Source organism: Psittacula echo (genome assembly GCF_963264785.1).
Source record: "Psittacula echo genome assembly, chromosome: 6".
NCBI lineage: Eukaryota > Metazoa > Chordata > Aves > Psittaciformes > Psittacidae > Psittacula > Psittacula echo.
In genome coordinates, this window is record NC_137743.1 from 30,408,612 (window position 1) to 30,434,960 (window position 26,349).

Below are 26,349 nucleotides of genomic sequence, written 5' to 3' on the forward strand. Positions count from 1 at the left end.
ATGCACCGTTGCCTGCACAACAGCTGCTGCAGCTCAGGTAGGCACTTTGGCCTAAATCACAAGCAGACTGCAATGTAAGCATGAGATGGCTGGACTGCTACAGTTGTTATTCTTACTGCTGTTACTTTTCACCTCTGTACCTCTTCTCTGTACATCCCCTCTTTCTCCAGGATTGAAGATGAACATGTCTCTCTCCCTTTGGTCATGTTATCTGCTGATGTTGCAACATGATAAATCCAGGAAGCAGCACATGCAGCAGTATTGCAGCAGTGGGAATTTGGGTATATTAAGTTGCTGCTTTAGGAGGATTCCTGCCCAAAGAATATGTGGTCTAGACTGTGGTTGCTGTGTCTGCATGGAAAAACAAACCTGACTGACATAGTCTGTATATCTGTTATAGCCTTGTGATAGTAGCATGGAGCTCAGCACAAACTCAGTGTTTATACCTATGTGTTCTTGCTGAAGTTAACCCTAACATTGCCTTCACTGCTCTGGTGATGATATCTCAGGTATCTCATTTAATAACTAGATTGGGTTCACTACTAGCATTAGTTCCTCTCCTGTTATGATGGCAGTAGGAGCATCTCTTTCAGATAGAGTGGGGAAATATGCTTTCTAGGCTCATTGTCAGTCAGTAGCTTTCTCATCTTTCTCTTTCATTAGCGCTTTGGGTCACTTGACCTTGCTTTAGTAATAGGGACCTATTTCTGGGCTACCAACCTTATATGACCTGCAAGGAAGGAGCATGGCTCTTTCTAAGGAGTCCCTTGGCATGTGGCTGACAATGAGGTAAGTGTGTAGCTTTCCTTGGAACAGTGTGGGCACCTGGGGATAAGTCTGCTGCTTTTGGTAATGTAGACCTGTGCACTGCTGCTGTTGCTGCTCTCATGACCCTTCTGCTTTGGTACAATTTCTCTCTCATGCCACATCAGAATAGAACAGAGCTCAGGGCTTCTCCTGCAGCAGGGTTTCTCTTCTCTCAGGGCATGTGAGGGATGCTAAGATCTCTTTAGAATCACAAACATTGGGAAGTAAAGGGAATAAACATAAGAAAAGCTGTCAGTTCTTTCTGCCAAAAATCTAGCAGATGAACTGGGTAAACTCTAATCAGTCATTCTTCTGAGTCAAAAGGGAATTAAACAAGTTCATGGCCAAGTGATCCTCATTTATGAGGCAATTCCTGACATGGGCCCAGTGCAATTGACTCTCACCACAGCTTAGGAGACAGGGCACTTTTGTCTGATGTAGTCCAGGTTTCACCACAAATGTCAATGACTGACCAATCTGTGAAACCATCCAAAGTTCTTTTTTAGACTGGAAACATATACCTCTGTAGTTAAGAGATCTGCCTAATTACAGCTTTTTCCTGAAGAAAAATAAATCCTTTTCCCTATACCCAAGTCAAACCAGTTAGGGACTCAGATTCAGACTCTGGGACCATTTCCAAATGGTCCAGTTTGAAGTACAGAAGATGCTGGGATTTTGAGGCATTGGCTGTACAGACAGTAAAGGAAATGTCTTAATGAGATGTGCAAAGTGGCACTGTTGCTGGGATAGGGCACCAGATTGGGATTCAGGAAACCTGGGGGTTTATCACAGCTCTGCTATTGCTTTTTTTGCCTTAGTGTGCTTTGGAGTCCCTTCTAGCCATCTGTTTGTCTGTTTCTCAGAGCAATGTACCCAACCTTCTGCACACAATTTGCCTGAGAGATTTGGTGATGTTCCCCCTCTCACTGTGCCTGACTTCTCCTCTTCCCCTAACCCAGCACATGAGATGATTGTTACACCTTCATCAACCCTCACTCAGAGGCAACTTCCTTTCTTCCTTCTCCCCTCTGCTGATGGCTGTGCTCCTGGCCCCGTCAGAGCTGGCACTGCACTAACAAGCCCCACTGGACCTCTCCAGCCATCCAGAGTCACTCGGGTGCAGTCTTAGCCCCTGTTCCCAGTCCTGGCAATGTGATGTGGAGCACCATGGGCTGGCCTTGCATCCTGTCTTGTTTATCAGCTCCTGTCCCAGCTGCCTGTACTGTCCTTTCCTCTTTAACTGGCACCACTGATTTCAACTAGTGAGTGTCGATAATGGAGCATAAACCCTTCAGTGCCTTGTAGTGGGCTAATAGGACAGGTAACTATTAAGGTGTAGCTCATCCTGTGTGGCGATCCTGGTGAAAGTTGGTTGCTAACACAAGCATGAGGAGCACTGGTTGCCTGGGAGGCAGTCCTTCTCTTGAGTGTTTGTAGATGCCCCTCTGCTTACAGACCTGTCTTGGACACTCATGCCTAAGGAGCTAAAAGCAGCACAGTCAAGAACAACCATTTCCCTGTGCTCAAATGGAAATGGTTGTAGATTTAACGATAAAAGCAATGCTGATCAGTGTCCTTTCCACAGCCAAGTGGAAAATTTACTGAGAGAAACAGCACCACAGCAGAGAGATTTACACACACAGTTTGTAGAAGTGCTGGATCTCAACACGCTTCTGAGAACATTTGTTGATTCCTTCATATGTCCATTGACTCCCCTGAAAGTTCAACACTCCAAAAGATTTGTATTTTCCTGTCCTGGATTTGATGTCCATAGATGTAAACAGGATGAAGAGGTTTTGTTTTGATCAGAAACCTCCAATTGTAGCATCATGGCTGTCAGAGCAAACTAATGGAGCACGTTCTTTGATTGTTTTAATATTTTCTATTTGTGTCACTTACAAATGCTTTTAGACTCTTCCTGAATGCATATGCATGAGAATGTTCACAGGAAATTTAGAAGTTCTTTCTGAACCCTTGCAAAATTTCAAATAAGTATGTTTAGCAGGCTTAGAATCACTGCAATGAAATCAAACAGGCAGTATTCTTAATAACTCATAAGAATTAATTTTTTTCTGGTTCAGTTATATCACATGCCTTCCCAAGAGCAGAAAGTGCTTTGCATTGAACTTTAAGTACTATTGTCATGCCTGTAGGAACCTGCACTTAATCTAAAATCATTCTGTTGTTTGTAGTTTGCTACAAGGCCAAGATTACCTCAGTTCTGATTACTGTTAGCTGAGGATCTGTCTGTAAATGTATCTAGTAAAACCCTTCTCCAGCATCTACTTTGCCCATTTCTCCGTAACTGTTAAATCTGTCAGTAAGTCTCCGTAGTCCAGGTATTCCAGCTGTAATGTGTGAATGAATCAGAGGCTGCTGGAATCAGGAATGGAGCCAAAGAGACTGCAGAGATAGTTATTATTTAAAGGTAATTGAGTGGAATGGGCAATGGAACAAGCTGAAGAAAAATAGAAGCCCCTCAGGATATCCACGCTCTGCCTTTCACCCTGCAGCTGAGGTCCCAGGTTCTTGGTTGAGTAAATCTGCTTTTCTGCTTTTCTCTCAATAAAGATACTAGAAACTGGTGTGTTTTTTCCCCTTCTAATGAAAAACTACATATTATCTATTCTAATGTCAAACCAGGGCAGAAGGGCTTAGAGCCAGTCCATTTGAGTTGCTTTCCTGTGCCTGCATTGGATATAATGTGTGTTTTCTGGAAAGCAAAACTGAACTGAGAATTTTGAATCTTGGCTGCTTCAGAAGTTAAGAGTCTCACTGCACACAGGCACTGAAGAACACTTTTAGTGAGAAACAGAGAACTTTTCACTAATTTATAGCATGCACAAGTGGGAATTTAGGTACCTAATTTTAGCTCTCCTGAATCTAGCTATGAGGAATTGACCTATAAATCAGAATTAAGGCATTTATTTAATAATTTTGAAATGCTTAAAAAATATATATATTCTCCACAGTACTCGTCCCCTCACCCTCATCCATTGTCACTAGCACATTCCCTTTTTATTGTCTGCGGTAGCAGAATCTAGGTTGAGGTGAGACTGTGCTGTTTGGGTGGAGGCTAGGTCTTGCTTTAATCAAACAGGCAAAACCAGAGAAGGGCTTTGATACACGTTGGCTACTTGTGGGCTAAAATGTAAGATACAGACGGCAGCATAAATGAGCTGCAGAAATCATCAGACTATGCTTTAATTAATTAAGAAGGAAGTAGAGAAAGCAACAGAAGATTTTGCCTGTTTCCAGGAATACTGACAGGTTGTATCAGTCTTTGGTTAGAACCAGGTACCATTTGTGATTCTGCTGGTGATTCACCTAGCCCTTGAGTATGATGTTTCTGTGCTGTAGAAGTCAATTATTTATATTCATTGCCCAGTGTAAAAACTTTCAGGTCCACAGGAGAAAAAAGTTATACAGGGCCTGTTTTCAGGTCCACTGAAAATAACAGAAAGACCTTTATAAAAGACTGTAAGTCCCAAAAGCATGGCATAGCACACATTGCACAACTGCAGTCAAGGCTGTGGGGATTAACTCACAAATTCAAAATGAAATATCTAGCCTCATGATGTGTTCTCCGAGAACAACGGGTAGATACTGTTCACAATGCATTATATCAATAATGATTTTGAAAATGTATTATTTATCTTTGGCTTAGGGTTTACTGGAAGCACCTTATAATTTCAGTTCTACGAAGCTAGAATAAATAGTATTTCCGTCTTTAATATGTAATGTACAGTGTGTTGCAAAATGTTTCTGGATGCAGGTCATTTTGGGCTTATGTAGTCACAGGTGATACAAATTTTTTTTCAATTCTGTAAGCATTACTTCATTTAAATTTGAATTTATTCAGAAACACTGTCTCTACCATCCATGTAAATATAGTGGGTCTTCTCTTACAGTGTCTTTTGAAATATGTAAGGGAAAAAGAAGCTGTCAGATTTTTGTTGTAAAGCTTTTCATGGATTATTTTTCAAGCAATAGCTTAAGCATGACCATTAAATGAGCAGGATTGAGAGAATAGTGAGACTGTGGTTTGGAGGTTTCTGGATCAGAGTCAAAATGTGAAGTACTTTTGTGATCCAAACACAGTTTGAGAGTAAGATTTTTTATTAATCTTGAATAAATATAGTGTCTGTCTTCTGCCTATGAAGGTTACAGCAGAGTTAGATGCCTGGAATGAAGATCTGCTGAGACAAATGAATGATTTCAATACTGAAGACCTCACTCTGGCTGAACAGCGTTTGCAGCGTCACACTGAGCGGAAGTTGGCCATGAACAACATGACCTTCGAAGTCATTCAGCAAGGGCAAGATTTACACCAGTACATCATGGAGGTCCAGGCTTCAGGTGAGCAGAACAATTATTTTACATAAGAAAACCCACAAAACCCAAGAAAAGCACAAAACGAATATCAAGTGTTCCAATATATGCCAAATACATTGGCTTTTAACATAAGGTAAGTACCAGTAATATCTGTCTCTCCACTCCCAGCTCCCAGAATTGTTCCACAAGTTTTGGAATTCTTTGGTCCACGATTATATGCCAAAAGTTGCTGTTTCTTTGACACTGAAACTCACTGAGGAAATAAAACTGACTTTCAGGTGTCATTCACAAAGTTTCACAACTGCAGGATGGAGTTTGTGATCATTTCTACAGTGCATGGAGAAGGGAGGGCAAGACAAGTTACACTGGTAGGTCCTTGTCCTTGCGCAGCTCAGAAACAAGCACTGCAGAAAATCATGAGTTACAGGTACACGAGCTGGCCAGTTAGACCTCCGGTCTGGATAAAGTCTAGTCATTGTAGACTCTTCAGCTTGTTAAACCTTATGCAGATAGATACCAGGTGTCCTGGGTTCATTCTCCACAGACTTGAATACCTTTTCCCTTCGCCACATTTCAGAGTGCAGACATGCCCAAGGGGAAGAGAGGAGAGTGAGGGGAGAAAGAAGCTAGTTATCCAAGAGCCCTTTGGGGAAGAATCCAAATATGAGAGCCTTGAAACTAGTCATGAAATGGCACTCTTGTTTCCAGCCAGGTCTAATTGGAATTATTTTATATAAAGAGGCAATATGATAAACTATACTGGAATTTTCCTTTCTGTGTGCACTTTCTGTGAAAATTGAAGGTAGCAACTTGGATGTAAAAAAAACCTTTGGCATATGCTCTTAAATGACAGACTTGATTCATGTTGATAGGGAGTCTGATACTTTTACTCTGCTTCTTAGCAGTAGGATCCTATTTCTAAGACATCCTGTGAATCAGGATTTTTGTATCCTTGCATTTTGCATTTAGAAAAGGAATATCATAATTCAGTTTAATCACTGCATAAAGTCCAGAAGTGAATGTTACTTGTGTTTTAACCTTCTTAAATGTCTGGAAAGAGAGCAAAGTGAGAGCAATTCCTGTTCTTTCCCTCCCAGTTTTTACTTTCAAAATAAAAGAGGATTTTTATGGTTTTATTCTTTGGCAAATATTTTACCTCTAGGGCACTCATCTTTAAAAAAAAGTCTGGCAGTATTCAGCCTATTTGGCAAGCTGCACTCAACAGAGGCTTAAGGACTGCTACAAGAGTATGTTGTGAACTAGACAATCTGGTGCACTGTGTGAACCGTGTTGCAAGCTTCTCTGAAATCTCCCCACACTACGCCTGGTCCTATGCTTCTGATCCCTTGTTTTCTGAGATAGAAAAATTGTCCTAATATGTCAGATAAGATTCTTCCTGGTTTTTCTTCCCCTGCCCTCCATCCTGCAAGAATCTTAATATCAGTAAGAATTCATGGCAGGTAAAGAATGTGATCCAGAGCAGAGCACAGCCAGGAGTCTCAGTGACTGATTTTTGGGGGGGGAGGGGAGTGGGGGGAAATCTATGTTTGTCAGGAAGTTAGAAACAACAACTTTTGGATTGCAGACAAAAAATTAGCAACTAAATGAAATTACTTTTAAAATGTTTTTATAAGATTATCTAAGATCACTTTCTGTGAAGCCTACCCAATAAAAGCCTATTGTTCCCAGAGGAAAAGAAGCAGAAGCCTCATGGGGATGTAGAGTAGCTGCAGTTAATCAAAGGTAATGGTCATGTCTGCCATGCATGGAATGCTAAATGCTGGGAAAATGGCAAAATAAGGGAGAGATGTTGCTCTTGGGAGCCTGCTGTTTCTTATTTCAATAAAGGACAGTTATACTTCAAAAAAAATTCATTTAATTTTATTCTCTCTTCCTGAAACCTATATCATAGTTGTTCAGTGCATAAGTTAAGGAATGATTGTTCTTGCTGCTGGAGCTGCAACTTGCAGAGGTTCTGGGAAATCAGCTGCTGTTGCTGCTTCTATTGTGCAATAGCACCACTGCTACAATCAAAACTCAGCTGTAGTCACAGAAGGAAAAATGTGGTTTTTCAGGGACATTATACCTAACCAGCTACTCTTAACTGACCAAGCTTTTTCCCTTCTCTGTAATTCCCTTTGAGCTTTATTCTTTTCATCATGTCATACAGGAAGCTGGTTTGATTTGATCACTCTTGCATTTGGCTTGGAGATCTTTAAGTTAGTTAAGTCTGTCAGAGAAAATGACATCCAGGTTTTTCCATGCATGATACCTTTTTCACTTGGAAATCTTGTGCAGGTAGAAATATTCACCCATGATTTTTGCATGTCCCATGCAGATTTCGAGCAGTGATTCTTACCAGGCTGGAAATCCCTGTGAATATTGTCATGTTGGTATAATAAATCCAGTGGTCCTGTGATGCACCGTATCAGACTCTGTGCCATTATCTGGAGCATCTGTGCAAGTCCAGTATTTCCAGAGCTCCATACAGCTCAGAGTTACATCCCTGTGATTCCTTCCACTACTCTTAGCACATGTGGGTGAGCCTGCTTTGGGTTAGCCTGTTTTCACCATCAGAATAATTATTCTTTAAAGAAATACATGGTTTTAGTAGGAGACATGTAAGATCTGGAAGTCAGGGTTTTTTTTAAAAAAGTCAAGTATTTTTTTAAAACATTTTCAATTCATTATCCTTCACTTGGTATTTGCTGCTCTGGTTGAGACATTAGAATAAAATGGCAACCAAGTTCGGTTTATCAGAAAATCAATCAGCTGTGCTTTTCTGTCTATCAAAACACAATGATTATATGTATGAAATTATTCTGAAAACAAGGCTTTCTACTTCGCAAACCAATCTTTGAGAAGAGTAAGTGCTCTCACCACATGCACTGGCACTGCAGAATAAATCTGCATGACATATGACAAGCAAGAAAGGGCAGCTCATTCATCATAGGGAGTGCAGGCTGCCCTTGGATAGCATCCCAGGCAGTTCACTGGTTGCTGCTGATGAGCTAGCGCAATCAAAACCATACCAACTGAGTGTGCATGAAGGAAAACTGTGCATTTAATATTGAATAGGTGTGGTGAAGTCAAGCATACAAAAAGCCATCATGTCCTGAGGATACAGAACCATATGCAGACTAATTGTAGCAACAAGGCCTGGTGTCTAGCAATTGAAAGGAACTTGAGTCCCAAGAATATGAATGTATACCAAATTTCCAGTTATAAATTGGAAGCCAGGGGCCATTCCACTTTATTTGGTAATGAAGAAACTGTTTTGTTTTGGCTGGGAAAGGAAATAAGTCAGTCACTTGCGTTCACATGTGCTTTTTCTGATAAAACCAGAAATGAGGAAAAAGGGGATAGGATCGGTCATAAAGTCATATGTATTTTGTGTACTGTCCTCTGTACAGAATCATAGAATCATAGAATAGTTAGGGTTGGAAAGGACCTTAAGATCATCTAGTTCCAACCCCCCTGCCATGGGCAGGGACACCTCACACTAAACCATGTCACCCAAGGCTCTGTCCAACCTGGCCTTGAACACCGCCAAGGATGGAGCATTCACAACCTCCCTGGGCAACCCATTCCAGTGCCTCACCACCCTTACAGTAAAGAATTTCTTCCTTATATCCAATCTAAACTTCCCCTGTTTAAGTTTGAACCCGTTGCCTCTTGTCCTGTCACTATGGTCCCTAATGAAGAGTCTCTCCCCAGCATCCTTGTAGGCCCCCTTCAGATACTGGAAGGCTGCTATGGGGTCTCCACGCAGCCTTCTCTTCTCCAGGCTGAACAGCCCCAGCTTTCTCAGCCTGTCTTCATACGGGAGGTGCTCCAGTCCCCTGATCATCCTCGTGGCCCTCCTCTGGACTTGTTCCAACAGTTCCATGTCCTTTTTATGTTGAGGACACCAGAACTGCACACAGTACTCCAAGTGAGGTCTCAAGAGAGCAGATTATAGATATCACTGTGAGAGAGAATGAAAGTCACAAGTCTCTAAGGAGGATAAAGGGGGATAAAAAGACATCTTTCTAAATGGGTTTTACAAGCAGTGTCCAAACCTTTTGTACAGTAGCTTCTAATTAACACATTTCTTTTTTTACGTCCTTTTATTCCATGAACTCAAACGGCTTTGGAGAAAAGTGTAGTGTTTTCTCAGCACTACTGCAATCTGATTATTTTTATATTATGTTCCTGATCCTTCCTGTATTGAGGCCAATGGCAAAATTCCAGTAGACGTCAGTAAGGGAAGAGACAGGTCTTTATTAGTTTATAATCACAGGGATTATAGTAACTTGGGATGACATCATATTTCCTCCAGGCCAGAGTTTCACAATTACATGGTAATGTACTAGCAATGCTATCATACCAGTGTAATAAGGAAGGAAGATCATGGGTGACATGGTTTAGTGTGAGATGTCCCTGCCCATGGCAGGGAGGTTGGACCTAGATGATCTTAAGGTCCTTTCCAACCCTAACTATTCTATGATTCTATGTGAAGCTCTGCATTGTATTTCATGTAACTACACACAAGGCTTGTAGGGTCATAAGAAAATTCAGGAGCTAGGAAGGGGCTCGAGATGTCTCTATTTCAACCTCCTGATCAAGTCAGGATCTGCTGTGAAATCAGGCCAGGTCATTCAGGGGTTTATCAATTTCGTGCAGAATGCAGGGAGGGGGGAATGGGGTACTAAGCCACTTTTTCTCTCTGGTATGTGAGGATTGAGTGAAAGTCAGTCTCTGTAATAATTCTGAAAGAACTAGAGGCTGGTTTTAAACTAGATTGTTGTTAGTGATCCTTTAAAGTGCACAGATGGAAATAAAGGTTGCACTATGGAGCTCCATGCACTTGTAGTGCTCTGGTGACTAGAGTTTACTTCCTATATTTCACTTTTCTATTTTATTCCTCATCTTTTTTCTCTTGTAAGTTCTTTTCAACATGCTTTTCTGAAGTATAAGTTAATTACTTTAAGAAAGTGAGGTTTTTCTGTCTTTTTTTCTTTTTTTAATTCAATGTTCTTACAAAGTCAAATCCTGTCCTACTAGCCAGGTGCTGATGGGTGAGCAGTGATCACTGGAGAAACACCACCTTGTAGAGAAATGTAGCAATGCAGCATAGTAAACTGGGAAAGCCAAATATTGCATGTGAGAAAGTTTAGTGAGGAAGTTCTCAGAGAGTTGCAAATCACTGTGTTAGGTGGCAAAAATCTTTGAAGCTTACATTTGCGTGACTATTGGAATTTCAAATAAGTGCAATTATCTCTTTCTCTGCATGTTGCAGGCATCGAGCTGATCTGTGAAAAAGACATTGATCTTGCAACTCAAGTTCAAGAACTGCTGGAATTCCTTCATGAGAAACAGCATGAGCTGGAGCTTAATGCTGACCAAACTCACAAGAGGTTAGAACAGTGCCTACAGCTCCGGCACTTACAAGCTGAAGTCAAGCAGGTGAGAGTTTTTAAACACCCATAAGGGTCTGAAATGTGTTTTCAGCCATTACATACATGCAAGCTGTTAAACCAACTTCTGCCAAATCACATACATTTAGGTGAACAATCTGAATCCCCCTTTCCTTAACGGTACTTGATTTGCTGACAGATTGCAGCATGACCCTTTACAAATAATGAAGGGCTCTGTTCCCTCTAGTGTGCATATATTTGTCTTCATGAATAGTTACGAGAAGTTTGTGCAGAACTGACCCCATAATTTCTCAACTGGAGAAGCTGCCTCAAACCCGTGTGTTCTGGGAATATAATGATTTGATTTGGAATACAGACTTAAGCTGTTGTGAAGAATTGGCCCACAGCAAAGGATAACTGAGCTGTGAGGTCTAAGTATGACATTACAGTAGTTTCACCTTTTCATTTATTGCTATACATCTCTTGACCTGCAGAAATCTGTAACATCTTCTGGGTGAGATGATAAGTTCTGTCTGTGGTCTCTAGATGCTAGGGCTTGTGTAGCCATCTTAGTATTGTTACATTTCTTCCAGATTTCATCCTAGTGTAGGCATTCATGTTCTGCCTCTGTAAGTTTCCCCTGGTACTTAATTTGGATGCCTCACATTTCTTTGGTTTCCCTTGCTACAGAGGATAATCCTACACTTCCAGCTTCCTAATCCATAGGTGGCTTCACACTTCAGTGTATGTCTGGATTTCAATGGAATTGGCTTGGTTTCATTAGAAAAACGGGAAGCACACCAGATTCCCATTTTACCAGTACTGGGGCAAGGGGATAGTTCAATCCAAGGTGCTCATGAAAAAGATTTGCTTATTTGTTTATATATATATTTGTATAAATATATATATTCTGAGTGCTCAGTACACATGATCATAGTTATTCTGTCTTCAAAAGTGAATATTTGAGTGACACTTTGTCTGAATTTTTTTATCATTGCTGGGAGAAAATCCTTCATTCTCAGACAACTCTCAACCTAGAAACTGGCAGCACCAACACCACTGCATACGTTTTCTTTCAAAGTCCACTTTGATGTAAATATTTTGCAACCCTAAATTTTATTTTAAAAATGTAGCCATTTTGCATTTCTGATAATTGAAAGCCAACTGCTTATAAAGCTCCACAGCTCTATAGACTGGTTTACCTGTAAGTATCACAGACTCTGTGATATTTATAGTCACTACCTTACTCTGATTATGACATGTATCCTTTTTCCCATAGGTTCACAAAGTTTCTCACACATAACTTAGCTAAACTTGGAGTTTTGTGTCATAGATTTATGATGAAGTAGAGGCATTTTAACTTATGATAGAAAATAGACAGGAGTAATATGTGTAGCAGAAATTATAAAAAGGCAGGTTATCACTATCTGACCAAGTGTCACTAGCCCACTCGACCAGGATGCCAGTGTGCCAGTTGGTCAGCCTGTGGCTGCTTCTGGAGCCATACAGTGGCAGCGCAGCACTCTCTACAGGTACCTGATGGTGCTTGCTTTATTATCAAATATCAGCTGGGCCTTAATTATTTTACAAACCAAAATCTAACCAAAAGAAATAGTTACTATGTACTGAGCTATATAATACTTACTGTGGAAGAAGAAGGGTGTCTTGAAAAGTAGTATTTCCTTAATGGAGCTTAGGACCATCAGAGCTTTCATTACTATGTGACCCCTCAGCAAACCAGTAGTGAAGACAAATTTTATTTGTTCAGCTGAATACTAAGGACTCCTTTGCTTATTAACGTATAAATTACCACAGCTACAGTTTCCCTTAGAAAGAGGCAAATTAAAATGTATTTGTGCCCTTATCTATTTGGTTTTCTGTAGATGAGTCGTATTCCCAACCATTTAGTGAATTTGGGAAATATATGGATTTTGGCTTTTAGTTCATCTCCAGTCCGATCCAGATTTCCTTCACTTTGATTTCAGTGCATCTGAGACGATGGATGATCTCATTACCAAATTGCTCTCACTCTTATGAATCAGATGGTATGTGGTTGCCGTAAGACACCTACTGTAGTTCTGCTGACATAGTAAAATTGGTCAAGGCTGCTACATGTACATATGTTTGCATTTTGATATAATGGCTCATGGAAATACAAAGTCTTTTAACTGTCTCTATCTATTTAAGTCTCATTTACCAGGGATTTCTGCTTTATGTCATATGCACCAAGGCTTTGAATGCCAAGACAATGAATATAAGTTTGCGGCTATTAAAGCAGAACAATTCCAAATGAGATGTTCTGTGAACTGCTTCAGAGTGGAAATAGTATAGATCAATGATTCACGTATGCTTTATTATTAAGAAAGATCCTGGCCAAGACTGATTTCCCTTCATTTGGACCCCACTCATTTTTGACAGAAACTACAGAGCTTAGATTGCTTACATGAAAGTAATAGCAGAACAGATTTGAGGAGGTCAGTTTAAAAAACAAACTCTCTAATTCTGTGTTTGCAGCTGTTTGGCTTTGCTATCCCCTTATTGTACCTTTGTATGTTTTATTTCTGGTTTTTGTAAATGCTGAACTTGACCTAATTTACTCCCAGATATCCTCACAGTGTCCCACTACGCTTGCTTTCCAGGTTGTTTTGAAGTGCATTTATTCCTTTTCGTGTGCCTGTTAGCGGTTTTGCTGTTTGGCATTAGATTTCCTTCCAGGTGAATGTGCCCAAAGGATGATGGGAAGTAGTCATTTTAGAGACACCGAATATACTTGGTTTTTTCCCACTCTAACATCACAGAGCTCCTGGAAACTTGATGCAGTTTTGAACATGGCTAAAATTTCCAGAAGGTGTGTGTCTTTGCTGGTGGTTGTGTTTGTGGTAGTAAGAGCCTCTCAAAGAAGCTGCTAAGGGTCCAGAGATACAAAAGATTCACTAACATCATTTTGACTTTAAAACTTAAGAATCTTTTACCATCGTAAGGGGTGCCTTAGTTTTTATTTTTCCTGTAGCATCTGATTCTATGCTCAGTGAAGATAGCAAAGTTTCAGGGTATGAATTTTAAAAGAATTTGGTACTATTATTTAATTACAGAGAAGCAGTATACAAAAGTGTAGCCTGATTTAAGCAAATTAAAGTCAAAGGTAGGAGTTGTCTCAGATCTGACAACCCATGCCTTGAAGTGAAATTGTTCTCCAGTATCAAGTGACTTTTATCTAAGATGCTGTCAGTGTGTTTCTGCTTCTCCATTATTAAAAAAAAAAAAAATAGTTAGGCTTTTTAGAAGTCTTTGGAGATTTATTTATCTCCAGAATTATTTAATCACCTCTTCTACAAAGTTGATAGAATCTGTAATTTGAAGTAAAAGACTGTTTAAAGACATCTTTTGCTGGTGGCCTGTATGCACATTGCCAGGTAATGGTGAATCTATTAATACAGGAAATCATTGGAGAAGTGTCTTGGTGCTTAATTAGCTCCTATGCATATTTCAATTAAAAGGTATTAAACGCCATGTAAGTAGGAGTCAATTTATGTGCAGGTCTTGTAAACCAGATACAAATGTGTAAATGCTCTCTTCCAACCATTTCACAATCTTCTTCCAAACCAGTGACACAGTGAAAGGCTCTGCAGGTGACTGGTTTTTGCACTTAGACTTAAGAAGCTTTGGGTATGCAACTGAATTTTTCTTGTTCTGAAAAACATGCACAAAAGAAGAGGAGGAAAACAAACTAAGAGAAAAACATTACTATGGAAAAAGCTGGTGCAATCCCTGATGAGGTTCTGACATTTAAGCATTAGACTTTTGGAAGTGGAATGGGGTAATTATTTAAGTTCTTCCAAACAAAATTTGCTAGTGCTTGGGTGCTCACTGGGCCTGGAAGGGGAGTGTAGGAGCTCCACAGTGAGCATCTGAACCCTCATTTTGGGGAAAGGAGAGAGGGGGACAACTCAGTAATGGCAGCAGCCTTAGTCAAGAAGAGTGCTGTAAACATTGCTGACAAGATGTAGCCCATAAGAGCCTGACCTGAACTGCTTTACCCTGGATATTTTTTGAGTCAACAAAACAGCTGTACAGAGGAATTAACACTAGAGGAAACCTAGTTGTTCGGTTTCCAACCATAATCAGTTGTATGGTCTCTTCCTCCTTGTTCAAACTTGTAACCTATTAGCTTTTAACTTATCAAGTTACTTTGTTTTAAGACTGAGTTTTCGGGTGTGTTTCTTTTTGATGTTGTTTCAGTATTTAGAGACTCAGATATTTGTGTGAAATCTGTGTTAAAACCTCTCTGTCAGCTTTTGAAACTTTCAGCTCAGAAAATTAAAAAAAAAAAAAGAAGAAAATAAAAAAATGCTGCTGCGTTTTTAGCTTACCTACTCAGTATTTTCAGCACTCTAAATAGCCCAAGCCAGGGTATACCATGGTATATAAAAAATGAAAGCATGTCTTGCTTTATCATGTCCTCACTTCAAGTCTTTCCCAAACACTGTGCTCCTTCGGTTAACTTCAGATTTTCGTGCTATGTAGTTGGTAACAATGTATTTTTCTTGTCTGATGGATTATAGAAGATGCCAGCCAAAAAGTTTGCTATATGATAACCCGATTTCTTTTCCTTTAAATCTTTGTTGCATTTCCCACAGGAACAATAACACCTGCTGATGAAAGAGAGGAAGCTGACAAATGAAATCTTCCACACTGTTGTACTGAGCAGAATGTAATTTTCAGCAAATTAGGGTCAGCTACGTGTATAGATGGCTCCCCTTTCCTTCTCCTAGGAAAAACTCATTTTCCTACCCTACAGGGAACTGAATGGCTATAATGAGGGTGATACATGATGGAGGGACAAAATCCAAAACAACAGAAAATCCCTATTTATTTCAGGCAATTTAATGTATCACTTGGTGAAAATGATGTACAAAAGGGAAATTATTATGTAAAATATTGCATCAAAGTCAATTTGGGAGCTCTGTAAGTCACGAGCTATATTTAGGGCAGTGATTGGGCAGTCAGGATTTCCTGTGCATCTGTGAATTGAATTCAGCAACTTTCTGCTTTATTGGAATAATTTCACAGCTACACAGGTAGAAAATAAGCTTTGAGAAAACACAGCAAAGAACTTGCATGTGTGTTCTGGTTGCTAATTTTCCAAACATGTTTTAAAATAGCAGAAAATGTTACTGCTTAAATGAATAAGTACAAGCTTGATAGATTAATTATGTACATTTAAGATTTGATTCTGTAGTCATTACAGCATTTTTTGCATGTCTACAAATAATCTGAATATCCCTGAAGTAAAGCCTCTTGACTAAATATAAAATTCAAGACCTGGGATTTCTTCCTAGCTGTATGTGCAGGTGGAACCTCCAACTGCATCTTAACTCTGTGTTGTCTGAAACCAACTCTGTCTTCTCCCTCCTTACCGCTAAGCTCTGACTTCTGTGTGGAAGAAACTCAGGGACATGGTGCAGAAAGGAGTTGCACGGTCCATGATGCAATTTGGAAATTTGAAAGAAAGAGAGATCTTTATGTTTAATTTCAAATTTCCCTCATTGTACTTTCTGCTTTTGCCCTGGGTATTTGTGTAGGGAAACATCCCTTTTTGTGATCAAACCTTGGAAATGAAAGCTCTTTGCTTTTTGAATGTCCATGTAAATACTTTAGGAGTTTAATTCTTAAAGCGATAACTTCTTTAACACATCTTTGCCATCTAAAAATGTATGTTATTAAGTCCTTACCTAGGCTTTCTTTCTGCTCACTGATTCAGCCTGAGACCACACTGAGCAAAGCACCTTTTTGTTAGCGAGGCCCGAAGCATTTTCTGATCAGTGACTACATAAATCTTTGTACTGAAGCAACCTTTCCATAAGCACATCCTTTCTTTACAGGTGCTTGGCTGGATCAGGAATGGTGAATCAATGCTGAATGCAAGCCTTGTCAATGCAAGCTCCCTCTCTGAAGCTGAGCAGCTCCAGCGAGAGCATGAGCAGTTTCAGCTGGCCATAGAGGTAACGTGAATAAGTTAACTTTGTTTCTCCTTCCCAGGTGAATACCATACAAAAGGTTATCTATTGAGCGTCAATTGTTGCTGGCTTGGAGGAAGGGAAGGGATAAAAACTTTAGAAAATCATCTTATAATTAAACTTGTAATGGAGCTGGAAGTTAATACTGAAATAAATAATTTATCATTTGCACCTAATTCTTCTGCTGTCAGATACCAGCCTTTCCATTCATAAAAATGGCACTCATGCATCTTCTGATAATTTCTTTGGTTAAAAAAAAAAAAAAAGAGATTAAACTTCACAGAGTGTTCTGAAAATAAGAAAACTTTGTGAAGTCAGTTTCTTCCCATGTCCATGATCCACAGATTATTTCTAAGTGTTCATTTATGAATATCTTTGTTACTGGATAATGCTGTCACATGAAGTCTTTGTTTCATTCAACTCTCCTTTTGTGGACAGCAGAAGAGCCATTCAAACCCACGTAATGTTGAAGAAGAGGCAAGAGGGTCAATTTTTTAAAATTGCCTGCTAAAATGAGCTTTTGCCCCTGCTTGCCCTGGAGTAACACATCTTCAACATGACCCTCAAAAACTAATTGTGAGCCAACACATTTGCCTCACTCACAGGGCCAGGACATGACAGGAGGAATGGCACCTGGTTCAGGCTGCTTTGCTTTGAACGAGAAGGTAGTGGAGGGCTCTGGACTCTCCTGATTAGAGCACAACAAGATTCATAGTTAGGCTCATTACTTTATATGTCTTTGTCATTATGAACAAACCCTACACTCACAGGGTATGCTCACTCCAGTTGCTAGGAAGGGGGTTCATTGCTTTCTCCTGTTCCTGCTCAACAGGGTGTATATGCTTCCCAGATTATGTTAATTGTTAGCTTTTTACAGACCAGACAAGTTAGAAAACCTCTTTCTGTGGTTTATATATATTTGAAAATAACAAAACTAACCCAAACTTTAAACTTTGAAAATAGTAATTCCATAATGGAGTTTTTGGGGGATGGGGTGTCTTTATGTCTCTGCTAAACTTTAAATAAGGCAATATATATTATAGTGTTCCTAGTAAGTGCAGAGTTTAAATCTCAGCTGATGGCCTGTTTTGGTCCAGCTCCGCTCACACTAAGGAAGAAGCAGCTATTGCAGCTTCTAAGGGAAAAGGAAGAAGTTTGCTATCAATTCCGAATGAGTTGACTGGTACCAAGCTGTGCTGACCACATCTTGGCAGCCATCACCAGACAACAGTGGGGAATAAGACACCCACTGGCTGTGTTATTGCAGCTTGCTGCCATTGGGGAAGTGCTTGTATTTGGTGGTAAATGCAAATCACAGACAGAGAAGAGGGTTACGGCACAGTAAGGGAAAAATAAGTCTTCAAAGGAAGAAATCATGAGATTAAATATTTAAAGTGTTTAAAACTCAGTATGGGAAAGAGATCAGTAAAGCACACAAGGCAGACCATTCTCTAAAGGCATTCTAGATTTGGGATTGATTTTCAGTTGAAATCCTTTAAAGTCTATTTAAAACAAGTATTACAATTGTAACATCAGTAAAGCAGCTGGATATTAAATTTAACCAGTTGTTCTTGAACGTCTTCCTAGATGTTTCTGCCAGGTATTAATCCTTTCTTTGCTAATAGCTTTCTCTGCATTACATTATTCATCAGTGTATTACCAGATGATTTCAAGCTTCTTTCTGGGTTCAACGATTAAATCATAAAAGTATCACATGAGAATTTGTCAGCAGCAGTTACAAGTAGGATGCTGAACAGAGGAGTCTTTGGGAGATTTTAGGGCTTCTGTTCAGAAGATTAAAATCAAATATTGGACTAAACCATGCCTGAACACAGTTACTCAGAAGGCCATGAAAGGCCAGGGGCTATTTTCCTCTCAGCAGCTCAAACAGGAAGGTGTAACCATCAGGAGGTGGTGTAGGCTGGGGAATGAAGCGGATGATTCAGTCCTGTCTGTTAAGTGGCTACTGAGTAAATTGGGGAACAGTTGAGAAAAACCAGTTTGACTCCCCACAGATCTGCCGTTAAAGGTAGCATGGATTAGCTCCAGCATGACTGCCCTGACTTTCAGAAATGTATCTCGTAGGGGCTGATATTTGCAGTATAGTTCATGCCTTTTAGCAAAGCATCTTCATACCTTTGGGGCTGATGTTTCGTATCCTGCAGACAGGACAATTCATGCTTAAGTAAAGCTGCTGATGCCATCAAACTGCCAGGCAAGAGTCAAATTAGGGTGATTAGGTCCATAGTTTGCACGATCTTTAGTGTCTGCTTTTGTATCTGCAGCTTGTGTGGGATGCAGTGAGCACTGAGTACAGGCTGGTTGGGAGCTCAGCACAACAGCTGCCTGGATTGGGGTTGTCCAAATGTATCCACCAGGAACCCCACCCTGGGTTGCCCAAGAGGCAGTAGCTGATCAGTGGAGCTAACCCATTTTAGACAGTGTTTGCTTGTCCCAAGCTTTAATAACATGTTGCAAATGTGTGTGAATAATTGAAACTAAAATGCTTTGGAGAAAGTAACTGTTAATTGAAGATAACTCTCTGAAAATCTTTCACTCTCTCGCATCTCCATGCTCACACCTCGCTTCACCTTTCTACCATACATCTGGCACATCTATACAACCTCTCTTTCCTCCCCTCATACACAGTCCCTCTTTCATGCCACTTCCTTACAGAAGACACACCAGAGTGCCCTGCAAGTCCAGCAAAAAGCTGAAGTGTTGCTACAGGCTGGGCATTATGATGCTGATGCTATCAGAGAATGTGCCGAAAAGGTGGCCCTGCACTGGCAGCAGCTGATGCTGAAGATGGAAGACAGGCTCAAACTTGTCAATGCCTCGGTGGCCTTCTATAAGACATCTGAACAGGTGAGCTGAACAGTGTCGTATCTGTGCCATAGCATATCACAACAGCCTGGGATTTAACTCCCCGTACATAGTGAGAAGGTATTGCCTCTCACCAAGACCAGCACAATGTTAAACTGTTCCAGATACCTCCTCTGATAATACCACTAAGGAGCAGTACTTATTCTTCTCCCTTTTCCATGAGTAATCCTAAAAGTAGGAAGAGTGTGGCTTCAGTCAGCCCTGCTTACCCCTAAAAGCTGCAGTTTTTATTTTTAAATATATTCACATGTCTTCATCCACATATTAGTGGATATAAACCTTTCTGTCAGCTGAAGAGGGCCAGTGTTGAGCCCTCAGGTGACTCCCAGCTGGTCAACACTAATGTGAGTGCACTCCACAGTGTAGCAGTGCTGATAGGTGTGAGTTTTCTACTGACCCTGAGCACAGGGGGTCTTCTGCCAGTAAGTGATCTCACAGTATTGGCAAAATTAAGTGTCAGGACATTTGTTCCACTGGCATAGCAATGCTAAGCCACATATGGAAAATAGTTTGAACTAGTCAAAACTGTTTCTTTGACAAGTATTGTAACAAAAAGAAAAATGCAGAACCCACCAAACAAAAGAGAACAGCAATTGCAGTGACTTTCATCTTAAAGATTTCCGTGAAAAAATCTAAGTCTTGAAGGTTTTTTTTATTGTCCCCCTTCCAAAGAGGCAACATTTCTGAAATGCCACCATTTTTGATACAAGTTCTCAGGATATCAGAGTTAGTTTTGAGGAATATAAATCTGCTTTTTCTTGAGAACTGCATGCAATTACTTACTTGTTACTTTGTGAGCAGTATTAGCCAGAGTTTTCACTAGTTTTTCACCACCATGCCGAAAAAGATGCCAAGATATGAAGGGATTTTTCTTAACTCTATCTGCAACACAGACAATTACAGCAGTATCCATTATATGGTGACACAGCTTTACTTCATTCCAGGTGTCCATGAATTGCAAAATGCATTCCAGTTGGTTGCTGGTACAGTGCAACTATTCATCCCTTGTGCAGACAGGTGCCATTTATACTGTAGTCAGTGAAAATTACTGTCACAGTGTGGGTACTTGAATACTAAACATATTATTAGGGTAAGAGATCATTTTTTCCTTATATCATCAAGGCTGTAGATGACATTTGGGCCACTTTTTGGTATCATTTGTTTAATTCATTTTTAAGGTTGTTTAAGAGTTAATGTCTTTCACTGTGAAGAGTTTCAAATAGATTTACATTCCCTGATGTATTCAAGATTGAAATGAATTACTTCTAGTGGAGGATTGTGAGAAATGAAAACCATTAACGGATTCATTAGTGCTTTAGACAGTCAAATGTGCTGATCAGAGTATGCATAGCCAGCAATTTATCAATACAGTCTCTCTTCATGTTTCCAAGTCCTAGACAAGCATACTGCAGTGCCCAACAGTTAATTTATTAGTTGTGTCTATTCAGCAAATGTTTAGGGCAAAGATTATTCAGTCTTCAAATGCTCATATACTCACTGCTGCAAGTAGTCTGTCCTTGTCTCTTGAGCTGCACAGCTGATTTGTGGTCCTTAACGCTCTGCTCCCTGATGGGATGACAGTGGATTGAGTAATTTACTAGGTCCTGAATTCTCTGAGAGTCTACAAAAAACATCTAAAAGGGTGGAGAGACTGACATAACCAGCCAAACTTTTTCATGCCTGTCTTCCTCAAGTATGCTATGGTTTTGATATAACTGGTGGAGCCCTGGCTTTCAAATAGCCCAGTTTCGCTTTGACTTCATTAGCAGCCTACTTTATATTAGTTTCTCTCATCATCTCAACAGAGAAATGATACTTGCATGTGCAGGGACCATCCTTTCCAGAAAGATGTGGATCCCAGGCAGTCCATATACTTCCATATTTTATGTCACTAAAGCCCAATAGAGTGCCAAAGTTTTTAAGAAGTAAAATTGAAATGCTTTTCTGTGCCTAAATAAGATATGGGGCACTTGCTCTCCAATAAGTGTTTGAGGGTGAATACTGGATTGCATTAAAGCAAGAAGATAATTTCAGATGGTTAAATGCATAAGGTTCTTGAACAGCGTGACAGTAGGGTAAGTTAATCAGTTCACCTCAGCTCACTGGTTTAAAACCTGAATTTGATATGTTAATGAATGGAGTTATATGAAAATGTGCCTGCAATAGTGGGGTGGATGATGCTGGAGTCTTTTCCAGCCTATGCTGTCATTCATGTGGGAACCTCTGAGTTATAACTGCATTCATATAAAAGTTGCAGGAGTGAGCAAGAAAAAGGTGAACATGGTTAGCTGGGCCCCTAGTGAAAACTGACTGGATCTTGAGTAATCCCAACAGTGGAGTGTGTAGGAATAGCTAACTAGGAAACAAGAGGAAAGTTCCAAATATTCTTGAACACTTTTGCAGTTTTTTCAGTGTCTCCACAGGCCATTGCTGTTCTCAGGATATGTAGTGTCTAAAACTCAGCCTTGTCTGAGTTTTCACACAATATTCAGACTGTGTTGGTTTATTTATGTCATGCCCATTATTCTACCAAGATAGAAGATACGTGTGTAAGCCCTGTACAGTGGAACACCTGCATCCACCTAGGTTGTGACACTGATTTGATGTCTATTGGTTTCCATCAGTCTTTAGAAATGCTGTATGGGGAGCAACTAACATGCAGCTGAAAAGAATTAGTTCCAGCTTCAGACTTTGTTTCAGGGAAGTATTTAAGCATGTGTTTTTCTTTAAGTATGTGCTAAGTTCCTTGACTTCAGTAGGATTTAAACACATCTAAAGCACCCTTCCAGAATGGGTATTGTTTCCTGAATGATCCACTGGGGCCAGACTGACCTCTGCCTTAATTCAGAGTTTTCCTCCCCCTCATTATCCTTTGGAAGAGAAGAAGAATTCACCACCCTTAAACCAGATAAATTGTATCCCAAAGAGCAGAGATCCCTATGGGTAAGAAAAACTGCTAGATCACTCTGTCCAGGGCCTGTTTCATACCCAGTTATCCTCATGCCATGGTCCACAGTCCAAAACATTTAGATATAAAATGTCATTGGTCATAGACTTTTACTGAATATGTTTCTCTTGATTATGACTGTAGATAACTGAATTATTGTGCTATGGGCATGTTTTAGGTGTGCAGCGTATTAGAGAGTCTGGAACAAGAATACAGACGGGATGAAGACTGGTGTGGAGGTCGAGATAAACTTGGACCAGCATCTGAGATAGACCATGTCATCCCTCTGATCAGCAAACACCTGGAACAGAAGGAAGCTTTTCTCAAGGTCTCATTTTAGTTCTCTAGTAAATCAGAATAATTCCTCATTAAGTAGTCAATTTAGAGCAGTGTTAGTGAGTTTGAGAGGAGGCCCTGAAGTATAATTTTACTTCAGCTACTGGCTGTCTGTATAAATCCTAAACCAGCTTCGCACTTTTATAGTAGGGGTAATAAGCATTATCTTTAATGCATATCTCAGATGTCATCAGGACTAATTAACTAATTAGGTGGCATTTGCATTGCAGTTGGAGGATGTTAGTTGTTGTGCTGGTTCAAAGTTCAAACTCTCAAAATTGCATATGATGAGCATGATAAAAGACAGGTATTATACGTCTTTTTGGTGTTGGCTTATACAAACCATACAGCATTTCAAATTTTGTCCTTGAATCCAATAACTGAAGAACTACTAACAACTGAAGCAATTGTGCGTCTGCAGGGCAGGACCAGGGTGGAAACAGATTTCCTACTGCCTTCCAGGTGCTGCTTTGTAAGAGCTGTGGAGCTGACAGGCTGACAAGTCAACTGATAATCAGCCTCCCACCTTCCACTAAAACTGATACACAATATGAAACTGTGTTTTCAAGCCTAGCTTAAGAAACTATGGCTTTGGATTGTACATTTTATTGAAACAATGAGTACTTTTCCTGAGAGACAGGGTTCGCTTTGATTAGATTGAAAATGTGTTTTGTACTAGCTGTTTACAACCAGTTAGTTTGTTATTGCCATTAATTTGCCTAATAAAACCATCAGCCATTATATTGAAAATTACTCATGTTTCAATACATATATGAGTCTGTTCATTTATTGCCTGAGTTTATTGACTATTAGCCTCTTAGCTGAAGCTCTCATGCTCCCAGACAAAAGAGAACTCCCTTGGGTCCCGTTTGCTTTCTTTGCTCATCTTTACTGATTCTTTTTGGTTGGGGGCTGTTTTTCTTAGGCCTGTACACTGGCACGAAGGAATGCAGAAGTATTCCTCAAGTACATCCACAGAAATAATGTCAGCATGCCTGGAGTAGCAAGCCATACAAGGGGGCCTGAGCAGCAAGTGAAAGGTTAGTGCACTGGTGCAGCGACAGCATTGAAGGTTTTCTTTGCTTCTCCTTCTGTTGTGTGGTCGTCCTAAAGTTTGTGAACATGCTGAGAAGGCACCTTAAGTTTTTCTGTCCATTGTGACTGAAATGATACACACGCCTGACACATTTAGCAATGGTAATGAGGCCTCTCAGAAAGTGATCCTTCTCTGCTAGGCATGAGTTCTTATACAGAACTCTGCTGTTGCAAGTGGTAGTGGACTGGGGAAGGAAAAGAATTTGAAACATGGGTGCTTTCTGGCTTCTCTTGTCAGAAGAGTCCCAAAGTTGTTTGTCCCTAGGATGGATCTGCTATTTTTTTGTCCCTGGAATTCTGTTGAATGTCATACCACATCAAACAATCACCAGCAAAAGTATTTGACTGTAGTTACTTTCCTTTAGACAAAAGAGCACTGTTTACAATCAGGAGATACATTTGAGATGTTTGAAATGTTTTCACTTCTCTGCTTAATTAAACAATTAATCTCTGCCTAGAAATGCTGCAAATGAGCTAAGTGATTCTGCAAAAATGAAACATTTTTGTTATTATTGCTTTCTTACAAGCTGCAGAAAGATACAGGTTAAAAGCAGTGTGATCATTATATATGGGAGGGATGGGAGCTTGGGTTTTACTCAAAAGATGGAAAAGGTGCTACTGAAGAGATTATTTTCCTTCCTTTCAATGCCAGTTCTTCAGTGTTAACATGACTTTGCTCAAATTTCCCACGCTACTGTGTCAAATGCTTGTTGTTGTGAACTTCTGTTTCCTATAGTTGAAAATCATGGGAAAATTAACTAACCCCTGAATCAGTAAGCCCTTAAATATGCACGTGATAGAAACTTGTGAGTGTTCCTCACTGAGCTTATTTGAAATTACTCACTTACATAAAAATCAACTTCTATATTAATCTTTTTCTAAGCCAAATATGTAATTCTTGTGATTGGTGACTCTCTCCAAAGAAAATCTTTGAGTGTGCACTTTAGTTTGGAATAAACCAACCATATAGTAGGATACTTACTATGCTTCCAAAGCGAAGTCATTAATGCAGAACAAAATTAGGTTTTTTTGGCATAGACTCTTTATGCAGAGACCTGATCTAGAGCACCCATGACAAGGTTTGAGTTCCTTTAGTCATTCAAGGTTCCTGTTGTCCTCAGCAGGGACTAGGCTAGATTTTGCAAGTAACTTAAGTATTACAGATTTTTTTACCTAAATCAGTGTCACACTTGTAAATAGGGAGGGATACATCCAAATCTGTTTGCTACCACCAGTGTTGGTAACATAAGCAATGAATATCAGTATATTTGGGAGCAGCTTAGGATGAGAAAGGTTGTTAACAGGTGCTGTAAATGATCATAAGTCACTGTAAGTGGTTGAGAAACTAGACTCAATGTTCTAATAGAAGAGCGTAGCTGCTGCCCCGGCTGCTTGTGCCTAAGCCCCCTCTAGTGGATACTGTCTTGGCGGTTAGGGCAGGAGAACTGCCATGCCTTACCTGCCAAGGCAGGGACCTGAGCTCCATACCCAAACAGGGCTGGGTGAACCTCACTGCATATGGTTTACCTCAGTTTAAATAGAAAAACTCAGGTTTAACTAAGGTGTATGTTAGTAACATAGTGTAAATCTCTTGCACTCTCTCTGCATGTCATCTTTTAAGTTAAACACATGGTACTTTTTAAAGAGTCAAATCACACCCTTTTATCAAGTTGATAAAGTCTGACTGAGCATTTGGGTTTTGAAGAAGAACATGTATGTCCTAGACTCCAGGGAGTAGCAGGTCTCCTGCCAGTCCCTTCCGGAATCTGGGTGTCTGTCACATCCCCCTCACACAGAAAACATTTTAGAGGACCAGTAGCAGACCTCAACTTAAAATCCTAGCGCAGCAGTAACTTCACAGGGAGCACATAATGGGCCATCAGAGCCGTCAGAGCAGCTGTACAAGAAACCTTACCAGGTATTTCTAACTGAGAGGTCAAGTTTGAATTAAATTCAGTCATGACCAGAGCTCTGCATGGGACACTAGGCTTTGGTACCAAGTACTACCTGTGGGCGGAGCAGCAGACAAGGCAGTAAAAGGACAATTTTTCCTATGTCAACCAGTACCAGGAAGGACTAGAAATCGCGTACCCCATTGTAGCTACTGGCATAAATCCAAAACTCTGTTCTAGCATAGAATCATAGAATAGTTAGGGTTGGAAAGGACCTTAAGATCATCTAGTTTCAACCCCCCTGCCATGGGCAGGGACACCTCGCACTAAACCCTGCCACCCAAAGCCTCATCTAACCTGGCCTTGAACACTGCCAAGGATGGAGCATTCACATCCTCCCTGGGCAACCCATTCCAGTGCCTCACCACCCTCTCAGTAAAGAATTTCTTCCTTATATCCAATCTAAAATTCCCCTGTTTAAGTTTTAACCCATTACCCCTTGTCCTATCACTACAGTCCCTGATGAAGAGTCCATCCCCAGCATCCTTGGAGGCCCCAGAATCAGATACTGTAAGGCTGCTCTGAGGTCTCCACGCAGCCTTCTCTTCTCCAGGCTGAACAGCCCCAACTTTCTC

At 40.2% G+C, this 26,349-nt stretch overlaps 1 protein-coding gene across 4 annotated transcripts in view; it reads left to right on the forward strand.

The window, feature by feature from the left end:
• The window catches only part of KALRN (kalirin RhoGEF kinase), a gene marked incomplete at its 5' end in the record, with an annotated part of 522,231 nt that overhangs the window by 336,485 nt on the left and 159,397 nt on the right, over positions 1 to 26,349 (forward strand). For all 4 annotated transcript variants that reach the window (XM_080620947.1, XM_080620949.1, XM_080620948.1 and 1 more), the window contains 6 exons: positions 4,971 to 5,166; positions 10,424 to 10,590; positions 16,424 to 16,543; positions 19,208 to 19,426; positions 22,570 to 22,719; positions 23,653 to 23,767. In XM_080620947.1, coding sequence (XP_080477073.1) covers positions 4,971 to 5,166; positions 10,424 to 10,590; positions 16,424 to 16,543; positions 19,208 to 19,426; positions 22,570 to 22,719; positions 23,653 to 23,767 — 967 coding nt within the window. The remainder of the gene's footprint in view (positions 1 to 4,970; positions 5,167 to 10,423; positions 10,591 to 16,423; positions 16,544 to 19,207; positions 19,427 to 22,569; positions 22,720 to 23,652; positions 23,768 to 26,349) is intronic.